General features: G+C 47.7%; 3 protein-coding genes across 3 annotated transcripts in view; 1 reads left to right on the top strand and 2 right to left on the bottom strand.

The window, feature by feature from the left end:
* The window catches only part of LOC309564464 (uncharacterized protein), a gene marked incomplete at both ends in the record, with an annotated part of 826,241 nt that overhangs the window by 745,731 nt on the left and 52,836 nt on the right, over positions 1-27,674 (bottom strand).
* The window catches only part of LOC309564057 (uncharacterized protein), a gene marked incomplete at its 5' end in the record, with an annotated part of 455,352 nt that overhangs the window by 325,535 nt on the left and 102,143 nt on the right, over positions 1-27,674 (top strand). The gene's annotated exons all lie outside the window — the stretch shown is intronic.
* Positions 11,517-12,379, bottom strand: LOC309564070 (uncharacterized protein; the record flags this gene model as incomplete). The annotated part of the gene is made up of 1 exon (XM_082268695.1): positions 11,517-12,379. One exon carries the CDS (start codon positions 12,377-12,379, stop codon positions 11,666-11,668), a length of 714 nt encoding a protein of 237 aa, XP_082124821.1. The 3' UTR covers positions 11,517-11,665.

Raw genomic sequence — 27,674 nt, forward strand, 5'->3', positions numbered from 1 at the left:
AGCACACACAGGACAAGCGGCTACAAAGCTGGTTTCATGAGCACGGAGACTAGGCCACCAGCATTGTTGAGACATAGGCCTTAGGTCTCAACAATATGTCCATACGCCGTTGATTTTTTCCTGGGTGCCCAGCTGTTTTAGGTGAATGGTAGGTCTGGAGGAAAATGGTGCAGAGATTCTTGGGGACAAAAAAGCGGTCATGAGGTTTTCCAGGAGGAGAATGGATCTGAGAGGTCATCATTCTCTCACCCAAAGGTGAAGTGAGACTAGAAAAAAATAGCCAAAATGTAGTCCGAAGGTATCACAGGAGTGGGAACAGACTCCATTTTGGAAGAGGAGGAAAACTGTGGCAATAAGGCATCTGCTCTTATATCCTATGTATCAGGTAAGAATGAGACTATGTAATTGAAGCTTGACAGAAAAACGTCCCACTGAGCCCTTCCAGGAGATAAATGTCTAGCTTCAGACAAGAATGAAAGATTCTTATGGTCAGTAAAAATGAGGACCAGCACAGTAGTACCCTTGATGAGATGCCTCCCTTCTTTAACCACTTGCCGACTGCCTAACGCCGATCTATGTCGGCAGTCAGCCCCTCACAGGCAAAGTGACGTAGGGCTACGTCACTAGCTTGTGAGGGTCTAGGGAGCGAGCGCGCGCCCCCGGAGGCGCGCTCCCGCTCCCGCGTGGTCACGGACCCCCCCGCGCGTGTGACCGGCGGACCCGATGTCCGCCGGTCACTTGGCGATCGGCGGGGGAGAGGGAGAATGTCAGGCAGCTTGTGTAAACAAGCCACCTGTCATTCTCCTTGCTGTTAGGATACTGATCACTTGGATCTAGTATGTAGATCCGTTGATCAGTGTCCATACAGCTCAAGCCCCAGCCAATCACAGTAGAAAGCACGCCCCTAGGGATACACACAGCCCCTCCCTCCCAAATAAAGTTAACCCCTTCACTACCAGTGTATTTTTACAGTAACAGTGCATATGTATAGCACTAATTACTGTAGTAATGTCACTGGTAACCCCAAAAGTGTCAAAAATGTCAGTCAAGGGTCCGATCTGTCCGCCGCAATGTCGCAGTACCGCAAAAAAAAAAAAAATCGCAGATCGCCGCCATTACACGTTAAAAAAAAAAAACAACAAAAATGACAGAAATCTTTCCCTTAGTTAGTAAACGCGATAACTTTTGCGCAAACCAATCAAAATACGCTTTTTGCGATTTTTTTTACCAAACATAGGTAGCATAAAACAAATTGGCCGAAAAAGTAAAAAAATTTTGATTTTTAAATTTTTTTTTTGGGGAATTTCATATAAAAAAATGTGAAAAATATTGCTATTTTTGCAAAATTGACGCTCTTTTTTTGTTTATAGCGCGTGATCAAAAAATCGCACAGGTGATCAAATACCACCAAAAGAAAGCTCTGTTTGTGGGAAAAAAAGGACGTCAAATTCATTTAGGTACAGCGTCGCACGACCGCGCAATTGTCCGTTAAAGTCACGCAGTGCCGAATCGCAAAATACCCCCTGGTCGGAATGGGGGTAAAATCTTCCGGGGCTTAAGTGGTTAAAGCGGAGTTCCGGGCACAGAAAACATTTTTCACTGAACATACCCCCGGGACAGTCAGGGCTAGTACATTCCACAATGGTTAGCCTCTGATCTGTCCCGATTCGCACTTACCTGCAAGATGAAATACTCACTTATAAAATCTCTTCCACAGCGTTGCCATCTCTCTTGTGGGCAGCTGAAGCCGGCGCGGTCCTCTTCTGCGTCTTCTTCCGCGTCCTCTTCTCCCAGAATGCGCCTGCACCGGCCCCTCTCGTCACTTCCGGTGCGGCGCTGCATTCCTCCACAGCTTCTGGGCATGCCCAGAAGCTGTTTAGCAGGGGAATGCGGCGTCGCCCCGGAAGTGACGAGCGGGGCCGGTGCCGTCGCATTGATTCCTGGGAGCGATGACGTTCAGCTCCCAGGAATCATTGCAAGCCAGGAAGTGACGGCGGAGCCGCGGCGCTGAGGGAGGAAGTACACTGAGGTGAATATTTTCGATCTTCAATTACAAGGGGAGTAAAAAAAAAAAAAAAGAACCTAAATATCCAATTCCTTTTCAGGTGATGGAGAACTAGCGGACGGGCACAAAAAAAAAAAAAAAAAAAAAAAAAAAAAGAAGATCGATTTTGTGCCCGGAACTACGCTTTAAGAGCTAAAATTATGGCTAGTAATTCTCTCTCCCCAGTTTCAGAATTTCATTTTGGTAGAAACAATTTTTTTAGAAAAGTAGCCACAAGGATGGATAGAACTCTCAGGGGTAGGAGGTTGAGACAGGAAAGCGCCTACTCCAGTCTCAGATGCATCAACTTCAAGAATGACGGGTAACATGGGATCAGGATGTTCCAGCACTGGAGCTGAAGCAAAAGTGGCCTTGAGGGATTCAAAGGCTTTAATGGATTCCGGGGACCAATTCTGTGGGTTGCCCTCTTTTCTGGTCATACAGTATCAATGAAGGGGTTTGACCAGAAAAGAGAAATTACTCATAAATTTCTGATAATAATTGGCAAAGCCAAGAAAATGTTGTAGAGGACGTAGACCTATGGGCCGAAGCCACTTTAAGACTGCAGATGGCTTCTCTGGGTCCATGGATAACCTGGCAGCACAAATGACATAACCCAAAGATTTAACCTGTTCATAGAACTCGCACTTTTCCAAATTGCAATAGAGGTTGCTTTCTCTCAACCTCTGTAGCACACGGGAGAGACATCTGTGTGGAGGTTCTCTAGGGATTTAGAATATATGAGAATATTATCCGGGTAAACCACCACACATTATGGCAGCATATCTCAGGGGACATTGTTAACAAAGTCCTGGAAATCTGCAGGAGCGTTGCAGAGACCAAAAGAGCATTACGAGGTATTCGTAGTGTCCAGTCCTAGTATTAAATTTCCATTTGTGGCCCTCTTTAATCCTCACAAGATTGTATGCCCCTCGCAAATCGAGCTTAGTGAAGACCGTTGTTCCCTTGAGGCAGTCAAATAATTCCGTTATTAATGGGATCAGATAAGTATTTTTAACAGTAATGTGAATGAGACCCCTATAATCGATACAGAGACTCAGTTCACCACTCTTTTTTTTTCCCACAAAGAAAAAGTCGGCACTGGAAGGAGAAGAGGATTTGCGGGTGAAGCCCTGGGATAGTTAAATCGCAGCATACTTCTCCATTGCCTTCTCCTCTGAGACAGACAGCAGGCAAACCCGGCCACGAAGAGGAATGGCACCGGGGTTGAAGGTCAACTGTGCGCTCAAAAGGCTGATGTGCCAAAATACCGGCCTGACCTTTGTCAAAGACATCACAGAATTCATGGTACTCTTCTGGCAATAAAGAAACTGAAGACGTGCACATGATCTTAATCACTTTCTAAAAAGATGTATTAGTGCATTGTGGGGACCATGACAAAACCTCAGCATTACGGCAATTAAAAGAGGGATTGGACCTCTGTAACCAAGGATAACAATGACAACTGGGTAACGAGGTAAGGAAATGACTAGGAATTTGAATTATCTCATGGAGAAGAGCCCCTAACAGCCATGGTCAATGGAGTGGTTTCATGGGTCACATGGACAGGCTGTAGAGGTCTCCCATCAAAAGCCTCAATGGTAAGTGGGGAGGCACGAGGCTGCAGTGGTATTGAGTGCTTCAACAGAAAGTGCAGTTAAAATCACACCTTTAAGTACATTGCAAAAATAACAGTTCAGGAACGTAGTAAAAAACAGAAGCCGGGGTTTGGATGCCAGAACAGGTAATCAGAGGAGCAAGGATCAGGAAACCATAAGTCAGCGTAGTCAGGCGAAACAAACCAGGAACAGGTATCGGAAGAGAAGTCAGCCAAGGCAAGTCATACACAGGAACACACTGGAGAGCATAGACCACGCAAGGGCAAGGAGGAAATGAGCTAAGCTACTTAAATAGCAAAATGGGGCTGGCTGTAGGCTGGACTAATGAGGCAGATAATGGTAACCAGGTGAGTCACTGTGGTAACGAGCGGCTGGTAGTTACCCGACAGCTAAGCAACTTCTGAGCTCTGAAAGAAAAGAGCTGCTCGTTAAGTAGGAGGAGCCAAGCCCTGACACACCAACTGAATACATTGTTTCTATGTGTTTATCAGATGATGGGGGATCTAGGTGGAGCCTCCGTACTGCTCTCTCCTTTACAATAAAGTCTCCTCTTACCCGGTGATGTGAGGGGCGGCTGATTCTCCATCATGACATCCTTGTAGAGATCCTTGTGTCCTTCTAAATACTCCCACTCCTCCATGGAGAAATAGACAGTGACATCCTGACACCTTATAGGAACCTGACACACACAATGATACAGTCACCATCCAGACACATCCCTTGTCTGTTACTGGATAATGTCCCAGAATTCCCAGCACCGCTCACCTCTCCTGTCAGCAGCTCCATCATCTTCTTGGTGACTTCTAGAATCTTCTGCATGTTGTGTCTCTCAGGTTTTAGGGAGTCACATGGAGGCACTGTGATGGTCATATGATCACCTGACTTCAGAAGAGGAAATCTCTGTATTGGAGAACCAATAGGAATATCATGTTAGAATCCCAGAATCCTCCTCACCTCTCCGGTCAGGTCTGTGTTTTATTAATAGAGATAAGAGTGATGTAATGTGACCTCCCAGAATCCTCCTCACCTCTCCGGTCAGCAGGTAGATGATCTCCAGGGTGAGGTTTAGTATCTTCTCAGTCATGTGACTCCGGTCTGCCTTCATCCTCATTCGTTCTGTCACTCGATCTATACAGGATTCTGTCTAGACAGGTTAGGATAAAAATATATATGTAAGAGGAGGAATTTTCTGACCCTGAAGGGGTTAATCTAGGTTTCCACACTATATATGTGTGTATCATCATCTGCTGGAGATAAAAGAGGTCACAGTGACTATGGAGGAAGAGGACGGACATGATGGAGGGGGGGGGGTTACTGGGTGTAAATAGAAAATAAGATCTTATTACCTCCTCTGCTGCCTCTCCCAGCAACGTCTCCTCTCTACTTCTTCCTTACTCTCCTCTCACCTGGAACTTCCTATTTATATCTGACATCACTTCCTGTCTTCCATAGAGACTTCCTGTCTGGAAAGGAGTAAGGTCACCACCTTGTGGAGCTCAGAGGAACTGCAGCCCCGAGAAACGTCTCGTAGTGAGAACACGACCTTGTGCTGTGTGTGTATGTACCGTATATCCTTATAGATGGGACTATCTCCACTCCCACCACGGGGGAGAGAAATATATTACTGCCTAATACCATCACACGCTCATCCCCCCTTTCCTGGCCAGGCAGGCTGCATGCTCGGATTAACAGTTTGGTGTTTATTTCCTGGTTGATCTCACGCATCCTCCAATGACAACTCGTATGGCTAAGCTCATGAAGGCCACAACAAGCAAATAGGATACTCATTATCAGGGCAAGAATAATAGGTGCAGGAACTCCCAATTTCTCTGCTCCTACCCACCTCTGAGCGTCATTCCTTGGTTCCGCCCCCTACCCACCTCCAAGCACCATTTTTTGGTTCCACCCCCTACCCACCTCCGAGCACCATTCCTTGGTTTCATCCCCTACCCACCTCTGAGCACCATTCCTTGGTTCTACCCTCTACCCACCTCCCGGTACCATTCCTTTGTTCCACCCTCTACCCACCTCCGAGCATCTGGATAGGCCTCCTACTGAGGCCATTGAAATTGACCGGTTTCATAGGGTCCGAGGCCCCCACAGTTTTGACTCTGATCAACCAAGGGATGTATTAGCTCGTGTTCATTTTTACTCTCTTAAAGAAGAAATTATGCGGAGGGCCTGGTTTAAGGGACCACTGGACTTCGATGGAGCCATGGTGCGCCCGCCTTTTTCCAGATCTCTCCCGTCTGACACTGAGGATGAGGGCCTTGTTGAAACCCTTACTGGAGATTATACCCAATGTAGGGGCCACCTATCACTGGGGTCAGCCGTTTCATCTTATTGTACTCAGAGGTGTTCACTCTTTTGCTCTTCGCTGGCCGGAGCAACTATCGGATCTTTTCTCCTTCTTGGATACCCCTGCAATGTCTATTCCTGACTGGTTGCCCAATTCCTGGAGTCAAGACACCCCGTCAGGACTTTCCGAGGTCCCAACATCAGCGAAGACGGCGGTTCAGATCTGTGATGCAGCGGGGTTCGGCAGATACCTCTGCCTCTCACAAACCCTACCACAGCCCCTGGAGGCTCCCTGAATCCCCTTTTTGGGTTTGGTTTTTGACATTTTTCTGCTGCACTTGCTCCCCCCCCCCCCCCACCTTTTTGTCTTTTTGTTTTTAGGTGTTTCACTCACAGTATTTTGTCACGTATTTATGTTTGGGGCATTTCTGTGTAATGGTTCACAGTACTTATCACTTTTTAAGCACTGAGTCACTTTCATAGTGTTATAAAGGAGGATTTTCATGGATTGAAATTTTTATTTTATTTTTTGTGCATCACATAGTTGTTCACAATGTCACTTATACACCTTTAAAAACATTTTTTTAGCATATGTTATTTAAACAATATTAATTATTTACTTTTTTTCACATGACATTAATAATGTCACTCTCCCCTTTTCTTGGATGTGTGGGTTTATTTTTTTTGTCCCCATGGTTCTCCTGAAGGGTTGCTGTGGGGCAGGGGGGTTGGGGATGGGCGGTAGTGGCTAATGTAGTTATTATCTTTAGTATGTTTCTTGTCTTTTGCTGGCATTTGTTGCTATTTCATATATTCGCCTACTAGTTCATGGCGGCTTAGTACCTCGAGGTTCCAGTCTGTGGGATGTTAGTTTTGTGGCTGGAGACCGCGGGACACGCCTCCTGTCACTCTCACAGAGTCAAACTCCATTTCCCCATACTAGGTAGTGCCTGGTTGCGCTAGGTTTATTTTGACCAAATTTAGATATTATCCCGACATATTGTCTTTGTTTGTCAGTGGTCTTCTCTTTCACATTCTCTTTTTTTTCCTGTGTCCTTTTATCTCTTACTTTCCCAGCTCCTGGGTCCTGGCCTGGTAGTCTTTTGCCACTCTTCTGTTCCCTCCCATCTTCCTCCCCTTTTCTTTTTCTTCTTGCTGTGCCTCCCCCCTCCTTTTTCTCTCTTGCTCCTTCGCCTCTTCTTTTTCCCCCCGCCCCGTTCTTTTTTTTTTTTGTCCCCTTTTTGCTTTCTTCCTCTTTCTCTTCCATTTCCTTCCCTTTCCCCTGGGCCCGGGGCGGGGTTGCTTCGGCTGTCATGCCTCCCCGCGAGCACCAGGGACCCATAGGTTATAAATTGAGCTCACTGAATGTGCGAGGGCTGTCCACTCCGGAGAAACGCGCCCGACAATGTTCCCTAAAAAAATTTCTGAGCGCAGTGCTCCCCAACCTTTTTATCGCCGCGGACCAGTCAATGTTTGATAATTTTTCTGTGGCTCCAATCACTGCAGAGTGCCACAGCATTGCCCCCAATCAATGCAGAGTGCCCACAGCATTGCCCCCAATCAATGCAGAGTGCCACAGCATTGCCTCCAATCAATGCAGAGTGCCCACAGCATTGCCCCCAATCAATGCAAAGTGCCCACAGCATTGCCTCCAATCAATGCAGAGTGCCCACAGCATTGCCTCCAATCAATGCAGAGTGCCCACAGCATTGCCCCCAATCAATGCAGAGTGCCACAGCATTGCCCCCAATCAATGCAGAGTGCCGACCGTCTGGGGGGTTGTCTAGTGCGCATTCAATCGGACAATGCCATGGCCGTGGCTTACGTCAATCAACAAGGGGGCACCAAGAGTGTCCTTGCAGCCCTGGAAGTGGCAGACATTCTACATTGGGTGGAGCGCTATGTTCCCGCTCTCTCTGTGGTCCACATTCCGGGAGCGGAAAATTGGCAGGTGGATTACCTCAGCCGCCAGGCCTTGGATGCAGGGGAGTGGTCCCTGCATCCGGAGGCGTTTCAGCAGCTGTCCCTTCGCTGGGGCACTCCGGACGTGGATCTGTTGGCGTCTCGAATCAACAGGAAGGTACAGAGGTTTGTGGCCCACTCTCGGGACCCTCTGGCAGACATGCTGGTGGTCCACTGGGGCCAGTACAGGCTGATGTATGCCTTTTCTCCTCTCAAGTTGCTGCCAAGACTTCTTCGCAGGATAGAGGTGGAAGGGATTCCGGTAATTCTTGTGGCTCCGGACTGGCCTTGTCACACTTGGTACGCCGACCTGGTCAGGCTTGTCGCTGACGCCCCATGGAGACTTCCTCTCAGGGAGGATCTACTGGCTCAGGGGCCTATCTTCCATCCTGCTTTACAGTCACTGGCTCTGACGGCCTGGCTGTTGAAAACCAGGTGCTGAAGGACAGGGGTTTGTCTGCTTCGGTGATTCCCACTCTGCTAAAAGCGAGGAAGATTTATCATCATAAGTGGAAGTCGTACATTGCGTGGTGTGAGTCCCTTGGGACCCACTCTTGCTCCTATTCGGTGGCTCGGATCTTGGCTTTCCTTCATCGGGGAGTTGACCAAAAGTTGGCCTTGACTACTATCAAGGGTCAGGTCTTGGCCCTCGCCATTTTCTTCCAGGGGCCATTGGCCGCCCATTCCCTTTTTTTAAGTATATAAACAGTAAGAAAGCGAGGCCAGAACACATTGGCCCCATAAAAGATAACAAAGGAAATATGGCCACTGAGGACAGAGAAAAGGCGGAAGTGTTAAATAATTTCTTCTCTTCAGTCTTCACAAAAGAATCGGGGGGCTACACAAACCTAGCTTGTAAGGCCGAACTAAACAACACACCTCAGGAAATACCGCCATCGCTAACAGAAGATAGACTTAGAACTAAACTAGAGAAACTTAACATAAATAAATCCCCGGGACCGGATGGCTTGCACCCGAGGGTTCTGAAAGAGCTCAGCCAGGTGATTGCCAGACCATTATTCTTGATCTTTAAGGATAGTTTACAGACGGGTATGGTGCCAGCTGATTGGAAAAAAGCCAACGTGGTACCAATATCTAAAAAGGGGCCAAGGTGTAACCCGGGTAACTATAGGCCGGTCAGCCTAACATCTGTAGTCTGCAAGATTTTGGAGGGGTTGTTAAGGGACCACATACAAGACTTTAGTAATGAAAACTGTATTATTAGTAGTAATCAGCATGGATTCATGAAAAATGGTTCTTGCCAAACCAATCTATTAACCTTCTACGATGAAGTGAGCTGCCACCTAGATAAAGGGAAGCCTATGAATGTGGTGTATCTGGACTTTGCAAAGGCCTTTGACACCGTTCCACACAAACGCTTACTGTACAAACTAAGGAAGGTAGGTATGGACCATAGGGTGAGTACCTGGATAGAGAACTGGCTCCAGGGGAGAGTCCAGAGGGTTGTGATTAATGGGGAGTACTCGGATTGGGCGGGTGTGGAAAGTGGGGTCCCCCAGGGTTCTGTCCCGGGGCCAATCCTGTTTAATTTATTCATAAATGATCTAGAGGAGGGGATATCTAGTACAATCTCAGTATTTGCGGATGATACTACACTAAGCATGCCAATATCTTCTATGCAGGATGTGGAAACCTTACAAGCGGACCTGAACAAAATAACAGGGTGGGCAGCTACATGGCAGATGAGGTTTAATGTTGAAAAATGTAAAGTAATGCACTTGGGGGCCAGAAACCAGAAAGCAAGCTACTCACTAGGGGGGAACCTCTGGGTGAGTCTAGGATGGAAAAGGACTTGGGGGTACTGGTAGACAACAGGCTTGGCAGTGGCATGCAATGCCAAGCCGCCGCAAGCAAAGCCAACAGAATACTGGCATGTATAATAAAGGGGATTCACTACAGAAATAAAGAGATTATTCTCCCGCTCTACAAGACTCTGGTCCTGCCGAAGGTGGTTTCCAGTTTTCACTTGAACGAGGACATCGTGTTACCTTCCTTGTGCTCTAAGCCTAAACACCCTAAGGAATTTGCTCTGCATACCCTGGATGTTGTTCGGGCGATTAGGGTGTATTTGGCATCTATAGAGTCTTTTCGCAAGACTGACTCACTGTTTGTGCTCACGGATGGCCCGAAGAAAGGGCTACCTGCGCCTGCTGCGACTATTTCCAGATAGATCAGACAGACAGTGGTGCAGGCTTATTCCATCAAGGGTCAGGTTCCACCTTTCCCTGTCAAGGCTCACTCTACTCGGGCGCTTAGTGCTTCCTGGGCTTTTCACCATCAGGCATCTGTGCTTCAGGTGTGCAAGGCGGCAACATGGTGGTCCATTTACACCTTTACCAAATTTTATAAGGTGGATGTGATGGCATCTGCGGATGCCTCCTTTGGCTGCAAGGCTTTGCAGGCTGCAGTTTAGGGAGCCCCTTGGCCTTCCTTGAGGGTGTTCTTCTGTTTGTTTGCAGGTGGACCTCATCTGGTTGTTCTGATGAGTCCTGTGTTGCCTGGTTGGCCATGGGAACTGTTTTTTTCTTTGTTCTGCTGTTCCCACCCCTCATTTTGGTACTGCTTTGGGACGTCCCTACTGATATGCATCAGAGAACTGCGTCCGTCACCGTCCATGAACGATAGAGAAAACTGGATTTTTAACTTACCGTAAAATCCTTTTCTCTTAGGTTCATTGACGGACTCCGTACCCGTCCCTCTAATTTTTTGAGTTGGGTTGGTGTACTTTTCTCTGACACTGCTTTAATACAAAACTGACATCCTATACAGGAAGAGAGAGGGTGTACCCTCCGGGAACTGCCCATAGGCGTAGCCAGAAATTCTTTCTGCCTAGTGTCCTACTCCTGTAGGGGGCGGTATTACCCTACTGATATGCATCAGAGGACGATCAATGAACGATAGAGAAAAGGATTTTACGGTAATGTTTATTTTCTTTGTAAAGGTCGGGGCTGCTGAAGCACTTTCTCTACATCCCAGAGATGTCCCTTCACAGGCAAGATTAGGGCACCCCCCCCCCCCCCCCACATGTTATTTAACCATTTGCTGACCACCCACAGTATTTTTGCTGCGAGGGGCTGGGCAAGGCGGGCTGGTCGACGTACATGCATGTCATCCTGTACACGTATGTCATCCAGCATGCCGGTCCCACGACTTCTGTGTCGCAGATGGAGGTTCCCAGTGATCGTGTAATTTCCTCTGATTATCAGCTCCCTCTAGTGGCCATAAGAAGGTATTTTTCCTGAAATAACTCAATAACACATTATGGCCACTAGATGGAGCTAATGATCATAGGAAATCACGGTATGAATTTAAATATGTACAATATTTTTTCACGGCTGGGTGAATGCTGATCATATTTTTTCAACTAATGAATGTTTGTGAAATCTTCCCGCACAAAATGCACTCAGCCAATGAAAGGGAATGACTCCATTTTTATTTTTCTCCTACTATCAATGGCCAACATGGGACAACACTTCATCCATGTCTTTGGTGATCCCTGATCTCCTTATGAAGTGTTTCTTACATGATGAAGATCAGCCATGGAGTATATCTGAGGTGTATATCAGGGTGTGCTTCTTCCCCACATATCCACCAACATTCATATAGAAGACATTTCCCGCACTCAAGGCACTAATACACCTCCAGGGTTGTGTGGGACCCCTGATGTACAGGAAGACAGGACTTCAGTGAGGAACATTTCCCTCACTCAGGACACGAAAGTTCATTCTCCTCCGTGTCCAATATCAGATGATTGTAAACAGAGGACTTCTGTGACTGAATTCCCGTACTCAGGGCAGGAAAGGAGCTTCTGCCTTGTGTGAGATTTCTGATGTCTGGAAAGATTGGACTTCTGTGAAAAACTTTTCCCACACTCTGGACATGAATACGGCTTCTCCCCTGTGTGAGACCTTCGATGTTTGACAACCTCTGATATTTGTACAAAACATTTTCCGCACTCAGGACAGGAATACGGCCTCTCCCCTGTGTGAAACCTCAGATGTGTGATAAGATTGGACTTCCCTGAAAAACACTTTCCACATTCAGGACAACAATACGGCTTTTCCCCCGTGTGAGATCTCTGATGTGTGACAAGATTTGACTTCTGACCAAAAGACTTCCCGCACTCAGTACAGAGAAACCTCTTCTTATTCTGAGGAACCTCAGACTGTGAGGGACGGTGCCGTCCTTCCAACCGATAAGAGGAATACGATGGTCCATCTACACTGTGTGGTCCCGGATGGACATTTGAGGTAGCCGGGTTTTCTCCTGGACTATACTGTGTGATGTCCTCATCTTCTACTTTACAGTCTGGAGACAAAGTGAGACAATCCTCTGAGGTTTTCCTCATCTCCCGTCCATCTACTAAAATAGAAATACAAAGATTATTACTAGACATCAGCAGATTGGTTCCCCTAAACCAGGACTCCGCCCACATCAGGCAGCTTTGTCTCTGAGGATCTTACAATTCCCCCTCAAGGTAACTAGCAAATGGGTCCTCTGATCTCCTACCAGTTCATTTCTTTATTCATGGACCTTAGTCAGAGAGTGAGGAAACAACGAGAACTGTCTTTTATAGGAGTGACAGTGATGAGAGGATTATAGGACGAGTGTCCCCTCCCCCTCTATCAATCATTGCCATCTTCCCAACACAAGAAGTCCCGCACTTCCTTATTTAGTCCATGATTTAGTCATGAATAACAGCGGGGCTGAGCCCCACCAGAGGTCAGAGAGTGAGGATGTGGGGAGAACAACCAAGATGAAGACTGGACTGATCCTGAAGACCACCATCATTGGGTTACTGACTCCTCCCTCATTATCACTTTCTGTTTAAGGTTCCAAAGTTGGAGGATGTTATCACATTATTATCACCATGTAAAAGTCTGTCCTCCAATCAGATCATCAGATATAAAATATCCAGCTGGTAGGAAATGGGAGTAACAAAAGAGAATCCATATTATGTGTATATATAGCAGTGGGCAGAGGGGAGAGAGCAGAAGTCAGGAGTATGTAATATACAACATAGAGTATATAGTGTAGGGGTCAGGAGTATGTAATGTACAGAATAGAGTATATAGTGCAGGGGTCAGGAATATGTAATGTACAACATAGAGTATATAGTGCAGGGGTCAGGAGTATGTAATGTACAACATAAAGTATATAGTGCAGGTGTCAGGAGTATGTAATGTACAACATAGAGTATATAGTGCAGGGGTCAGGACTCATAATATTGGTGTTCAGTAATCAGTTGCAGAGGTCCCACACCGCTGCCTCCCATCTCCTGAGACTGCACTCAGTGACTTGGGTGTGAGACTATACAGACATATCCCTCCACCCGGCACAGCCAGCAAATAACAGAGCAAGTAACCCCGGGAGAATTCTTCTGTCAGAGATCTTGCTAGACCCGGGCATGGGGCAGAAGAACCAAGGTACATACCCCAGGTGTCTAGGCTGAGCAACGTCTATGGTGAACATCAACATTTTACTGCCAGCTGAACCCCAGAATCTCCATAAATCCAGTCTAGAGACATAAATTGTGTCTGCAGCACAGAGAAGGAAGATTATCCGAGAGAAATACAGGAATACAGGACGGGGAACACAGCTCAGGAAAGTGACCAGGAGATTACAGGCTGATATCACCCAGTCCCCGTCCTACTCTGGACCAATCAGTGAGCAGTATGGGTGGAGGAATGTATTTAGTGTTAATGACCCACCTGTGCTGATCTCTGTAGGAGTGTCCTCCCCTATAAATGTCCCCGTTATTCCATCCTCCTCCATAGACTGCTGATCATCCCTCACATACGTCTCTTCTGGTTTAACTCGAACTTTAGAATCTCTCAGGTCTCCACTCTGAATATATAATAAAAATGACATCAATGGTAACAATGCAGATAATGTACAGATCCTAATGATACTATCAGTGATTGTTCCTCATCTACCTGATGATGGTGGGGGATGGTGTGACCTTCCTGTGTGGAATCCCGGGAATACAGAGGACGGGGACATCTCTCTGGTGGGTTCCTGGTATTAGGCGGCTCCATCATATCCTTGTCTCCTTCTGAAAACTCCTCCATCACTCCATACTCCTCATCCTCCTCTTTATACTCTTCTTTGACAATAATATTATAGTTCTCGAGATTTCTGCTCTGAATATATAAAAGCTTTTATTGTAACAAACACAATTGTATATAAATCATAACTACCCATAATTGTTCCTTATCTACCTGATGATGGTGAGGGATGGTGTGACCTTCCTGTGTGGAATCCCGGGAATACAGAGGACGGGGACATCTCTCTGGTGGGTTCCCATTACTGAATCCATCTGTAGGAAACACACACACTGACTGAATACATTGTTTCTATGTGTTTATCAGATGATGGGGGATCTAGGTGGAGCCTCCGTACTGCTCTCTCCTTTACAATAAAGTCTCCTCTTACCCGGTGATGTGAGGGGCGGCTGATTCTCCATCATGACGTCCTTGTAGAGATCCTTGTGTCCTTCTAAATACTCCTACATAGGGAAATAGACAGTGAAACCCTATAAGAACCTGACACACACAATGATACAGTCACCATCCAGACACATCCCTTGTCTGTTACTGGATAATGTCCCAGAATTCCCAGCACCGCTCACCTCTCCTGTCAGCAGCTCCATCATCTTCTTGGTGACTTCTAGAATCTTCTGCATGTTGTGTCTCTCAGGTTTTAGGGAGTCACATGGAGGCACTGTGATGGTCATATGATCACCTGACTTCAGAAGAGGAAATCTCTGTATTGAGGAACCAATAGGAATATCATGTTAGAATCCCAGAATCCTCCTCACCTCTCCGGTCAGGTCTGTGTTTTATTAATAGAGATAAGAGTGATGTCATGTGACCTCCCAGAATCCTCCTCCCCTCTCCGGTCAGGTCTGTGTTTTATTAATAGAGATAAGAGTGATGTCATGTGACCTCCCAGAATCCTCCTCACCTCTCCGGTCAGCAGGTAGATGATCTCCAGGGTGAGGTTTAGTATCTTCTCAGTCATGTGACTCCGGTCCTCCTCCATCCTCTTTGGTGCCGCCATTTGATCTATACAGGTCTCCTTGTAGACGGATAACTTTGGGAACTAAAAGTAAGAATTATTTGGATGGTATTGGTCACACAATAATAAGATGTGGATGTGAGGGGGGTAACAGGAGGATTGCTGTACATTTAGGAACTACTGTCCCCATAGGAACACAGTTGGGTTGGACTGTTTAGTATTTGATACGTTTTTATGAACCCGGAACACTCTTGGCCTGTCAGATCAGAAATTCCTCTTTTCTCTGTTGGGTTTGTTTGGTTTCTAAACTGGTTTGGATTAGTTTTAGATCGGCAGACAAGGAATGATATAAACGATCTTTCCTTTGACTTGGTTGTCCTGAGGCAGTGCTGTGAGGTCAATGGAGGGTCATCATGATGCCCAGGAAGGGGAACTTGCTGACTTTTGGCCGGAGTTGCCGGTGTTCTAAAATTTTGTCAGACCCATGAAAATCTTGGACCTCGTCACTTCCGGTGACGCTACGTCATAACCCGTCTGGCGCGAGCCCCGGTGCGCATGCGCACAAGACATTTTCAAGGTCCGATGAAATTCTAAGACTTAGCGAACAGCTGATTGAGAGGAGGAGGGGATGAGGTGGGACGCACACACCGCCGCGGGAAAATTGCTGTCACGGGCGAACCATAGGTGCTGGAAACCCCAAAATTGTATCGCAGGTAGCCAAGACGCTCCCCTACAGCTAATAAAAATTTGGGGTCTCAGGGATGAAAGGGCGCGGAGCCGTGACCCCGAGAACCTTGAAAATGTCTTGTGCGCATGCGCACTGGGGCTCACAACAACTGGGTTATGACGTAGCGTCACCAGAAGTGACGAGGTCCGGAATTTTCATGGGTCCGACAAAATTTTAGAACACTGGCTAATCTCCGGCAGCCTGCTGACTGACAGGAGTGATGTCACTCTCTACAGTAAGAGAAGGGATTGGCTCGGATAGCAGGAGGATGCTGTTGTCAGAGTAGAGAGCTGTGGGGAGGAGTCTGTTCTCTTCCCTCCAATGGCAGCCCAGTGTGGGTAGGTGGAGGACAACAGGGGGGAGAGGTGTGTTCTTTTGGTTACTAGGTATACTGTAGTATTCAATATATTGTAAAGAGTGGTGGTGGGTTCCTGGGCCTGTGTCATTGGAAGGTATTGTCCCCAGACCAACCATTAGGCAATGCCTTACAAAACAAGGTGTGGAGGACTTTCCTTCTTTATTCTACTTGGTGTCTTGACATTTTTTTTTTTGACTAGTGAGATTGTAAGAAGGTGAAGGTTGCCTCAATTTCCAGGCAGGAGTTCTGTAAGGAGGTCTGAAAAGTAAATACAGGTGGGAGGACCATCAAGGACCAACAGCCCCCCTCCCTACTATAGAGTCCTCCTGAGCCCTACGGCCTCCTCTTCCTTCACAGCCCTGCTGCCCACCTACCCTCCAAGGATCCAAAGTCCATAGGCCCCACTATTCCCTGAGAGCTTTTGAGTCCCACTACCCCAAAAGGGGTACCAAGAATCTGTCAGCTATCCATTATCCCTCACAGCCCCTCAGCTCCTTTTCATCCATCAGTATTTTCCTCCCTCTGCCACCAATGATGGAAAATATTCTTCATAGCAGGCTGGGGAAAGTTTTCTTCCTCCTGACCAGCAATGTAAGGGGCTCTATGCTCCACACTCCTGACCCCAGCACTCCATCATGATGTTGGCTCTATATTGTAATGCAGGGCTTGACAAATCCCAGGCGCCAGGTCGCAAATTGCGATTAGAAATAGGGCTTTTGTCAGCTCATTCACTGTTAGCCGCCACCGTCGACATAGGGTACCCAACCGCGCACAGCACAGTCCCAGATCCTGCTGGGAATAGAGCGCCGAGGAGAGGGCGGGCACCACAGCACGCTCTGCCACTCACTCTGCCCTTCTAGTCATGTGCACCCCGAGCTATCACCGCCTACACTGGTGGCTCCCGCCGGGAACACTAGCTTAGCTCAGTCCACAGAAGTGGCGCTCGGTCTGATGTCATTGTTGGTTCCTCCGCAAAGTATGATATCCAAACAGGCCAAGCATTCCATAACGCAATTGGATGCCAATCGGAAAATAGGAAGGGACAGTGATGTGATTGGCTGGCGCGAAGCATGGAATGCAGTCCTCATACTGTTATTGGACAATAGTTTTCTAGGGGCGAGAGTCGTGGCAGAGCCGAGGGGCGAGCAGAGGGCTGGTGGAATTGTCTATTTTGGGCCGAGTTCTACAGCTTTGGGGCCTGAATGACATTTGTAGTCTTGTGTGTGAGCTATGAGCTGGGACATTCTAATGGTGGCCATGTGTCCATATACTGAGCACAATCTTTGCAACTTCTCTGCACTAAAGAGAACCGGTCATGACTGGGCTTGTGGTAGAATTGGTATATGTTCAGACTTAACCGCTTTAAGCGTGTGCTTTAGTCGAAACACGGCTACAGCGCGGGCCTAAAATGGCGGGAGGACGTACCTGGACGTCCTCCCGTAATCGCACTTCCACCGTGCCACCTGAGGCGCACGGGAGGCGTGCTCTGTGTTTACCGAGTCCTGATCACAGATCAGAGTTATGGGCTTATCCTGGCCCTTTACTATGTCACATGATTAGCTGTCAACCAATGACAGTTGATCACGTGATGTAAACAGAAGCTAAATGGGTAGCTCCGTCAGATCTTCAGTTGCAATGGGTGGACAGGTTTACTTATTTGGGAGTGTGCATATCGAGGGATATAACAGATTTTATCTCATTAAACCTGTGCCTGGTTGTCAATGCTGTTAAGGCTAGGCTGAAGGCATGGAAGAACCTCCCCTTGTCCCTCTTGGGTCGTATTAATCTTATTAAAATGAAGATTCTGCCTAAATTTACCTATTTGTTTTCCGCAACTCCCCACAGAGGATTCCAAAACCCTTTTTTTTTTCCTCAGCTAAATAAACTTTTCTCCTCCTTCCTCTGGGGCCTACGCCCCCCCAAGGTACAAGCTAACCACCCCCATGCGCCCTACATCACAGGGAGGCCTGGCATTCCCAGACTGCCATAAATATTTTGTGGCAACCCTACTGGTCACTGTGTCTTGGTGGCTCACCCCCGATTGGTCCAACCCTGCTATGGTTGTGGAAGCCGCAGTGTTGCGCTCTGTGGAGGCTTTGTCAAACCTGCCTTTCCGAGGTCCCAAAGCCCCATATGATTTGATTCCCTCCATGATTAAAACTCTACAGGCCTGGAAAACGGGACTAGCATATGAAAATTGTTCAAGGACTGTGGTTTCTCCGAGTGCCCCCTTATGGAACAACCCCACCTTGCCACACTTCTATAAACTTCCAGATCCAAAAGTGTGGGCCAAACATAATATTAAACGGATCTCACATATCACCTCGGATCTCTCTATATACTCGTTTAACCATCTAATGTCTCACTACAATTTTCCATCTTCGCATCACTTTAGATCAGTGTTTCTCAACTCCGGTCCTCAGGGCACACTAACAGGCCAGGTTTGCAAAAAAACTGAAATACATCCCAGGTGATATCATTTGCTCCTCAGTGATTGCAGTATTCTAGTCTGCATCTCCCCAAGGTAATATCTAAAATCTGGCCTGTTAGTGTGCCCTGAGGACCGGAGTTGAGAAACACTGCTTTAGATATCTACAGTTGTCCAATGCTTTCAGAGGCCAGTTTCTTCCCAATTAGACACAGCTAGTACAGCCGGACCTGGAGAGAGTTTTGCGTCGAGTGCTCAGAGAAGTCTGCTTCCGTTCTTTATGCACATCTCCGAGTCTCCTCTCCTGAACTATCCACACTTCGTCAGCATTGGGTCCTGGATGTTCCGGAGCTGGACTGTGTCCCCAGAGTTTTCCTAGTTACATCAGGGTCCCCAGACTCCCCCCTTACATCAGGGTCATCCCGCTTCCTTTCATCAGGCTCCTCTGAGCCACCCCCCTTTTACAATCACCAGAGCCATCACCTTTACACCAGTGTCCTCAAGAGTTCCCCCTCCTTACATCAGGGCTACTGGGGCCCCCTACCTTACGTCAGGGTTCCCAGAGTCATCCCCCCTACATCTGGATTCCTAGAACTACCCCCCTTACCTCAGGGTCTCCAAGACCACCCCACTTTACTTCAGGGATCCCCTTACATCAGGGGCCACAAAGCTACCCAGTTTACATCAAAGTCCCAAGAATATCCCCCGTTTACATCAGGATCCCCCAAGCTCCCCTCCTTACATCAGGGTTCCCAGAGTCCCCCTGCTTACATCAGGGTCCTCAAAGCCACCCCACCTTACTTCAGGGACCCCCTTAGATCAGGGTCCACAGAGTCACTCAGTTTACATCATGGTCCCCACATTACCCCCCCCCCTTACATCAGGGTCCCCAAAGCCACCCCACCTTACTTCAGGGACCCCCTTACATCAGGGTCCACCGAGCCACCCAGTTTGCATCAGGGTCCCCAGAATATCCCCCATTTACATCAGGATCCCCAGAGCTCCCCTCTTTACATCAGGGTTCTCAGAGTCCCCCTGCTTACATTAGGGTCCCAAAAGCCACCCCACCTTACTTGAGGGATCCTATTAGATCAGGGTCCACAGAGTCAACCAGTTTACATCAGGATCCTCTGAGCTCCCCTCCTTACATCAGGTTTCCCAGAGCCCCTCCTTCTTACATCAGGGTGCCGGAGCCCCCTTCTTACATAAGGGTGCCAGAGCCTCCTTACACCAGGGTTCCTAGAGCCCCCTCCCTACATCAGGGTTTCCAGAGCACCCCTACCTACATCAGGGTCCCCATAATCTCTATCCTTTACATTAGGGTCCCCAGAACTGCCCCTCCAATACTGAATCAGGGTCTGAAGGATTACCCTTACTCCCTTTGTATCAGTGTACGAGAAACCTGGGAGGTGGGGCACTGGCAGCAGGCTTGGAGGAGCAACTTCTGTCCTCCTCTGAATGCTGGGGGTGAAGCAAGCAAGTTGATTGGTTCCTAGGACACTGGGCAGTCCTATAGCAACAAACGACAGTGGCGGGTGGAAACCGTGCTTCACAGTGGATATTCCTTGACTTTGGGTGGGGGGGGGGCTGAACTAAAGTCTAGGGGAGCACAGCCCACTCCAGCACCCCCTTAGACCCGGCCATGTTGTCTTGTCTATTTATTGTCAGTGCTGATTGTTTAGAGGAACAGATTACTGGAATTTATCTCCAACGTGAAGAGAATTTTCCGACCCCGTAAATGGAGGAATGTTCTGCCCCTGAAGGGGTTAATCTAGGTTTCCACACCATATATGTGTGTATCATCATCTTCTGGAGATAAAAGACATCACAGGGACTATGGAGGAAGAGAACGAACATGACGGGGGGTTACTGGGTGTAAATAGAAAAGATCATTCTAGATTGTAAGCTCTAACGAGCAGGGCCCTCTAATTCCTCCTGTTTTGAACTGTATTGTCTTCCCTCATATTGTAAAGCGCTGCGCAAACTGTTAGCACTATATAAATCCTGTATAATAATAATCTTATTACCTCTTCTGCTGCCTCTTCCAGCAACGTCTCCTCACTACTTCCTCCCGACTCACCTTTCACCCGGAACTTCCTATTTATACCTGACATCACTTCCTGTCTTCCATAGAGACTTCCTATCTGAGTAGAAGTGAGATCACCACCTTGTGGATATCGGAGGAACTGCAGCTCCGAGAAACATCTCATAGCATTTTTTGGCAGCCACCTATAACTTTTGCACAGTACTGTATATATACACTAAATACCCAAAAGTATTGGGACGCCGCCCTTTACACGCACATGAACTTTATTGGAAACCCAGTCTTAGTCTGTAGGGTTCAATATTGAGTTGGCTCAACCTTTGCAGCTTTAACAGCTTCAACTCTTCTGGGAAGGCTGTCCACAAGGTTTAGGAGTGTCTATGGGAATGTTTGACCGTTCTTAGAGAAGCGCATTTGTGAGGTCAGGCACTGATGTGGATGAGAAGGCCTGGCCCCTAATTCATCCCAAAGGAGTTCTATCAGGTTGAGGTCAGGACTCTGTGCAGGCCACACTACCTATTTTTTAATCTTTTAATTTTATGATTCCACGCTACCTATTATCTGTAAGTCCAACCAATGCTATCCACAGTCAAGCTGTCAAGATCCCTGTTTGGATTCCTTGCTTCATTTATTTAACTTTTTGGTAAGCACAATACCATTGGGAGCCTGGATTGAAATCATTGGTTCTACACATCACTGTTTATTTTCATTTAATTTTTGGACTTTATTTATGGACATTAATTTGGTCTACTTATGAAGTATGAGTGCCGGTTCACACAGGCGCTACCCGACTTGCGGGGGCAACCTGTGAAGTCGCGGTGCGCAGCTCGCACCGCGACCTCGGAGCGGCCGGCACGGACTTCATATCATTGAAGTCAATACAGGTCGCTCCAGGTCGCCCCAAAGAAGCTCAGGACCCTTTTTCTAAGTCGGAGCGACTTGTGTCTCTCCTATTAGAACGGGTCCTGTGCTACTCTATGGCAGGCGACCCACGGCGACTTGTCAGGCGACCAGGTCACCTGACAAGGCGCCCCAGTGTGAACCGGGTCTTAGCGCGACTTGATTATTTGTATTTTTATTTTGGGTGTATTTGAAGTTGCAGCTTTATTTAATTTTCCATTAGCGCGGTTACTATACAATTTCTTCTGGGAAGGCCGTCTACAAGGTTTAGGAGTGTCTATGGGAAGGTTTGACCATTCTTCCAGAAGCGCATTTGTGAGGTCAGGCACTGATGTTCGACAAGAAGGCCTGGCTCGCAGTCTCCGCTCTAATTCATCCCAAAGGTGTTCTATAACGTTGAGGTTAGGACTCTCAAGTTCCTCCACTCCAAACTTGCTCATCCATGTCTTTATGGACCTTGCTTTATGCACTGGTCCAAATCATTTGGTGGAGGAGGGATTATGGTGTGGGGGTGTTTTTCAAGGGTTGGGCTTGGCCCCCTTAGTTCAAGTGAAAGGAATGTTTAAGGCGTCAGCATACCAAGCATACCATTTTGGACAATTTCTTGTTCTTAACTTTGTGGGAGGAGTTTGGGGATGGCTCCTTCCTGTTCCAACATGACTGCGCACCAGTGCACAAAGCAAGGTCCATAAAGACATGGAGGAGCGAGTTTGGGGTGGAGGAACTTGACTGGCCTGACCTCAACCCGATAGAAGAGCTTTGGTATAAATTAGAGCGCAGACTGTGAGCCAGGCCTTCTTGTCCAACATCAGTGCCTCACCTCACAAATGCGCTTCTGGAAGAATGGTCAAACATTCCCATAGACACTCCTAAACCTTGTGGACGGCCTTCCCAGAAGAGTTGAAGCTGTTATAGCTGCAAAGGGTGAGCCAACTCAATATTGAACCCTACGGAGTAAGACTGGGATGCCATTAAAGTTCATGTGCGTGTAAAGGCCGGCGTCCCAATACTTTTTACAATATAGTGTATATATATATATATATATATATAGAGGGCTTTTTTCCAGCACCTCCAGTCTGAATGTATGCAATGGCAAAGGGGTGCTGGGGTCAGTGGGGTGAGCTGAATGGCCTATTGATGCTGGCTGCTGGGGGATCTATTGTTGCTGGACGAGATTTTGTTGTGGGGGGGGGGGGGGCTATTGTTGCAGTGGAGAATTTATTGTTGCTTGGGGGAACTATTGCTGCTGGGGGGGCTATCGTTGTTGGGGGGGGGGGTCGTAATTGATGCAGGGGAGGATTTATTGTTGTTGGGGGGTCTATTGTTGCTGATTACAGGGGATCTAATTTACTGTTTTTTCTATTGTTGCAGGGGAAGATTTATTGTTGCTGGGGGGGGGGGGTCTATTGTTGGGGGGGGGGGGTTCTATTGTTGCTGATTCCAGGGGATCTATTTTACTGCTTTTTTAGTTATCATTAACAAATTCTATACAAATTCCCTCGAACCACAAAATGATACTTGGTTCTGTATTCTCTAAAGGGTGGGGGGGGGGGTACTGGGAGGTGGGTAGAGGGTGGAACCAAAGGACAGCGCTCAGAGGTGGGTAGGGGGTGGAGACAAGGGGTGACTCAGAAGAGGGGAGTACCTGCACCTATTCTCAGAGAAAAAAAGCCCTGTATATATATATATATATATATATATATATATATATATATATATATATATAATGGGGTGCTTGCAGAGCAGCATTATTCACTTGTCTGATGGGGGTGCCATTAGTGCCAAAGCTTAGTATTGCGACTGTTGCAATGAGTACACCCCTAGCCACAGCCTTTGTTGCTAAAGAGGGTAGCGGTTAGTGGTAAAAGCGCAGCTCAACCATGGGTTTTTACCCCCCCCCCAACATCATCTGTAAATGAGACCTACGGACTCATTCACGTAGGTAGTAGGTTCTCTGATCATGTAAATGTGTGGATTGTTCCTGCAGCTGGAGCTGCCTGTTACTCCATCGGGATGTAGCAGCTGTATGAACACAGCCGCAGGTCTTAATTTGGCAAGTTTGCAGACATGGGTGAGTAGCCCCCAATGCACACTGTCTGTGTTTGGGGCCGTACATGCGCATCCATACGACTGTCGAATTAAGACCCGTGGCTGTGTTTGTACAGCTGCTGCGTCCCCGTAGTGTAACACAGACTGCCTGCACACAGCTTCAGGCGGCTCCAGCCACATAAACAAACCACTAGTTCACACAGTGCAGGCCAGCCATGTGAATAGGCCCCAATACCTCATTCACACAGGGACCTTTATTAACCTAATAATTGATGTGGCACCCTCTTAGTTAGAATAGGCTGGGAGCAAAATGTAATTTAGCTCCACCGTAATCAGAGGAGCAGGGATGGATTGTTTAGGACTGCTCAGGGTTTCACGGGCTGCTGCTCTGTTACTTCCACCTGTCTTCTAGAGATTTCTAGAACATTGTGTGAAGGAGGACAGAGTCTGCTGTCTGAATATTTATGAGATTCTAGCAAATCCCTGGGGAGGCATGCCCAGAAGGTGGTGAGAGAGCCCATAAATAGCATGAGGCCTGAGCAGCAGGGTGCAGTGTTCCCGGGTCCAGTTCTTCAGTGGGGAGACCTTATGCAGGGGCTGAAGTCTGGGAGAATGCCAAGCAGAAGACATCGACGTCCCAGCTAGGCTTAGCCAGGGAGGCCTACTTTGCAAGTCCAGGTCCAAGGATCAAGTTGGGTCTGGAGAAGCTCACTGGAGAGAGCCAGGATGAAGTTGTGGGTAAAAGACCAAGCTGCCCTATGGTAGTGTGAGTCTACATCTTCCTCACTAAGAAGAACCTGGTGGATATCGGCAGGAGGCAACCGATGATCCTGTGGCTAAATAAGTACAAGACCCCAGTACTGAAGACTTGTGACAGTGTGTAGCTTTGAAACTCTGGAAGGAGTACAGGTCACAGTCAGCCAAGAGATCCAGTGGGACATTTTTGCCGTGCTCAAGTTGTACATTTCTACAGTTTTTTAAGTATCCCACGTTCCCTATCCTTTCCCAACCAAATCCCTTTCCCAGGTACATTGTTCTCCAATAAAAATCTTAACCATTTGCCGTCTGAGTACCGTAATACTACTGCGGCAAAGTGGCTCGTTATCGTCTGACGACGTAGACCTACGTCGCCAGACACTCCCCTTTCATCCCGGAGGCTCGCTCCCGCTGTATTCAGTCACAGCGGGAGTCGGGCCAGGGGAGGAGCAGCGGCGATCGCCGCTGCTCTTCCCCGATCGTCGGGGATCTAGTGTGGAGGTCCGCCTGGTTGTGTAAACACAAGCAGGCGGATCTCCCAAGTGACAGGCAGGGTCAGATTGCAGGGTTCAGCATAGCTCAACCTGCGATCTGTCCTTGTGTCACTCAGTCCCCTCCCCCCACACACGTCAGTAAGCACCAGGCATACATTAACCCCTCCCTCTCCAATAAAATTAACCCCTTCCCTGCCAGTGTCATTTTTACAGTAACAGTGCATATATATAGCACTGATTACTGCAGTAATGTCACTGGTACCCCCAAAAGTGTCAAAAATGTCAGTCAAGGGTCCGATCTGTCCGCCGCAATGTCGCAGTCCCACAAAAAAAAAATCGCAGATCGCCGCCATTACGCATTAAAAAAAAAAACCACCAAAAATGACAGAAATCTTTCCTTTTGTTAGTAAACGCAATAACTTTTGAGCAAACCAATCAAAATACGCTTATTGTGAATTTTCTTACCAAACATAGGTAGCAGAAAGCAAATTGGCCAAAAATTTAAAAAAAATTTGATTTTTACATTTTTTGGGGGGGAATTTCATACAAAAAAATGTGAAAAATATTGTTGTTTTTTCAAAATTTACGCTCTTTTTTTGTTTATAGCGCAAAAAGTAAAAATTGCACAGGTGATCAAATACCATCAAAAGAAAGCTCTGTTTGTGGGAAAAAAAGGACGTAAATTTAGTTTGGGTATAGCGTCGCAACACCGCGCAATTCTCAGTTAAAGTCGCACAGCGCCGAATCGCAAAAAGTGGCCCAGACGTAAGACAGCAAAATCCTCCGGTGGTAAAGTGGTTAAAGAAGAAGCTTTTAACTTTAGCTGAGCACACGGTTTATAACTGTAAGAGACGCTCAGCTGGACCCAAACAGACGTCTGTGCGCATGCCCAGGCAAACAGAAAGAAATGTGCGAATGCGCCAATGCGCGAACGCGCGTACGCAACGTGCGCACGTAATTGGCGCCAAACGGCCTATTTATACTGAACGGTGACAGGAGCAGATTGCTGAGTGGTCTTTCAGCTTGTTCCTGTTTACCTGTGCTTTGACCTGCTTCTGGATTACCTGTTATACCGACCCAGCTTGCCCTTGACTCTCCTTTGGATTCCTTCCTGCCTACCTGTGACCTCGGTTTGTGTCTGACCTTGCTCTTGCCTTATGCTTTTGTACCTCACTGCCAGACTGTGTACCGACTTCGGCTTGTATCCTGACTCCGCTCCTGTCTCCCGTTCCTGTACCTGTGCTGTCCGGCTGTTGACGACTCCTTGGCTTGTGTTCCGGCTTCGCTCCTGCCTTCTCATCCAGCATCACCGAGTTCCAGTTCCAGGTGTTCATCCGGTGATCCACAGCCATCAGTCTTCTGTCAAGACCTCACCTGCTATACCGGCCCTCATGCCACTCTGTGTCCTACACCGCCTGTCATCTCTACCAGGGGTGTTGGACAGGAGGTGCAAGAGAAGCCCTCTCTACAGCTTGGTCTCCACCAGGTACGTGATAATAACCTTCAACAGAATTTCCCATTTAAATGGCAGGTAGTCGCACTCCCCTACCTGGGAAATAATTGAACCCCCTCCATAGATATTTTATACTGTACAGTATTAACTATGACCCATTATACAGTAAATTACGAGACGATCTGATCAGATGGACATCTAGCCCACCATTGTGGTTCGGCAGGCTGTACTCTGTAAAAATGAATATTTTGCCCAGAATCCTCTACTTGTTCCGCACTGTCAGGGATTCACAATTATGCGCAGGCGCACTGGTGCCGCAAACCGGCAAACGCCTATGCGCATGCGCGTATGCAGAAGCGTACGCAGAGGCGCTTGAATAGTTAGAGGCTTACATGTAATAGTTCGAGGCTACCACGGAACAGTTTGTGGCTACAATAAAACAGTGCGAGGCTACCATGGGATAGTTCGAGGCTAGCATGGAACAGTCCGAGGCTACCATGGAAGAGTTTGAGGCTACCATGGAACAGTCCGAGGCTACCATGGAAGAGTTTGAGGCTACCATGGAACAGTCCGAGGCTACCATGGAATAGTTCGAGGCTACCATATCATATTTGGCGCCAAACGCCCTATTTAAGGGGAGTGGTCACACTGATTCCTTGCTGTGTGCTCTTCAGCTTTCCTGTCTCCTGTACCTGAATTACCTGCTGTTCCTGGTCATCTGACCCGGCTTGCCTTCGACCTTGGTTATCTGCTGCCTCCCCTGACCTCAGCTTGTCTTGACTACTCTTCTGCCTCACCCTGATCTGCTTATCCGCTACCGGCTATTGGACCTGGACCTGCTCTTGGCCTGGCTGGGGAATCCGGAGGACCGCGACCTGGTGTTAGCACGCAGCCAAATCCATCCCCACCATCAGGGGCCCTGGTGAATACCGGCTAGCACTTAAGCCCCGTACACACGTACCGATCGTCGGCATACAAATGTTCGTCTTTTCTCCCCGGGATGTCGGTGTCTGTTGAAAAGTGCAAAGACAGCACAAGGACAGCACAAGAATTTTGTCTGCAGACTTCAGCTGACTGCAGAAGTGATGTCATGTAATGGTTAACTTTCCCTGTGTTTTTTATTTTCTGAGCATGCCCAGTCTTGCAAATCTGCGGTCTGTCGGCCGAATTCTGTACTGACAGGCGAACAATCGTCCGTTCTGGTGTCCGCAGACAAAAATTTTCATGTTTGCAAGAAAGACTTTTGTCCGCGGATTGTGCGCAGACATCTGTCGGAGGCACCATACTAACACGCGTACAATCGGCAGATCTTTCGTCCGCCGACGTTTGTATGCCGACGATCGGTACGTGTGTACGGGCCTTTAGACTCCGCGACTCTGGTGAACCTGTGTCCTGCTAAGATATCCTGTCAGAATCCCTGTCCTGGGATTGCACATAGTTCCGGACTCTTCAGCCGGTGAGACATTCCTCTTCACGTCAGGCTCTGCCACAACATCCCCGA

Source organism: Pelophylax lessonae (assembly GCF_965119305.1).
Source record: "Pelophylax lessonae genome assembly, chromosome: 9".
In the NCBI taxonomy this organism is placed as follows: Eukaryota; Metazoa; Chordata; class Amphibia; order Anura; family Ranidae; genus Pelophylax; species Pelophylax lessonae.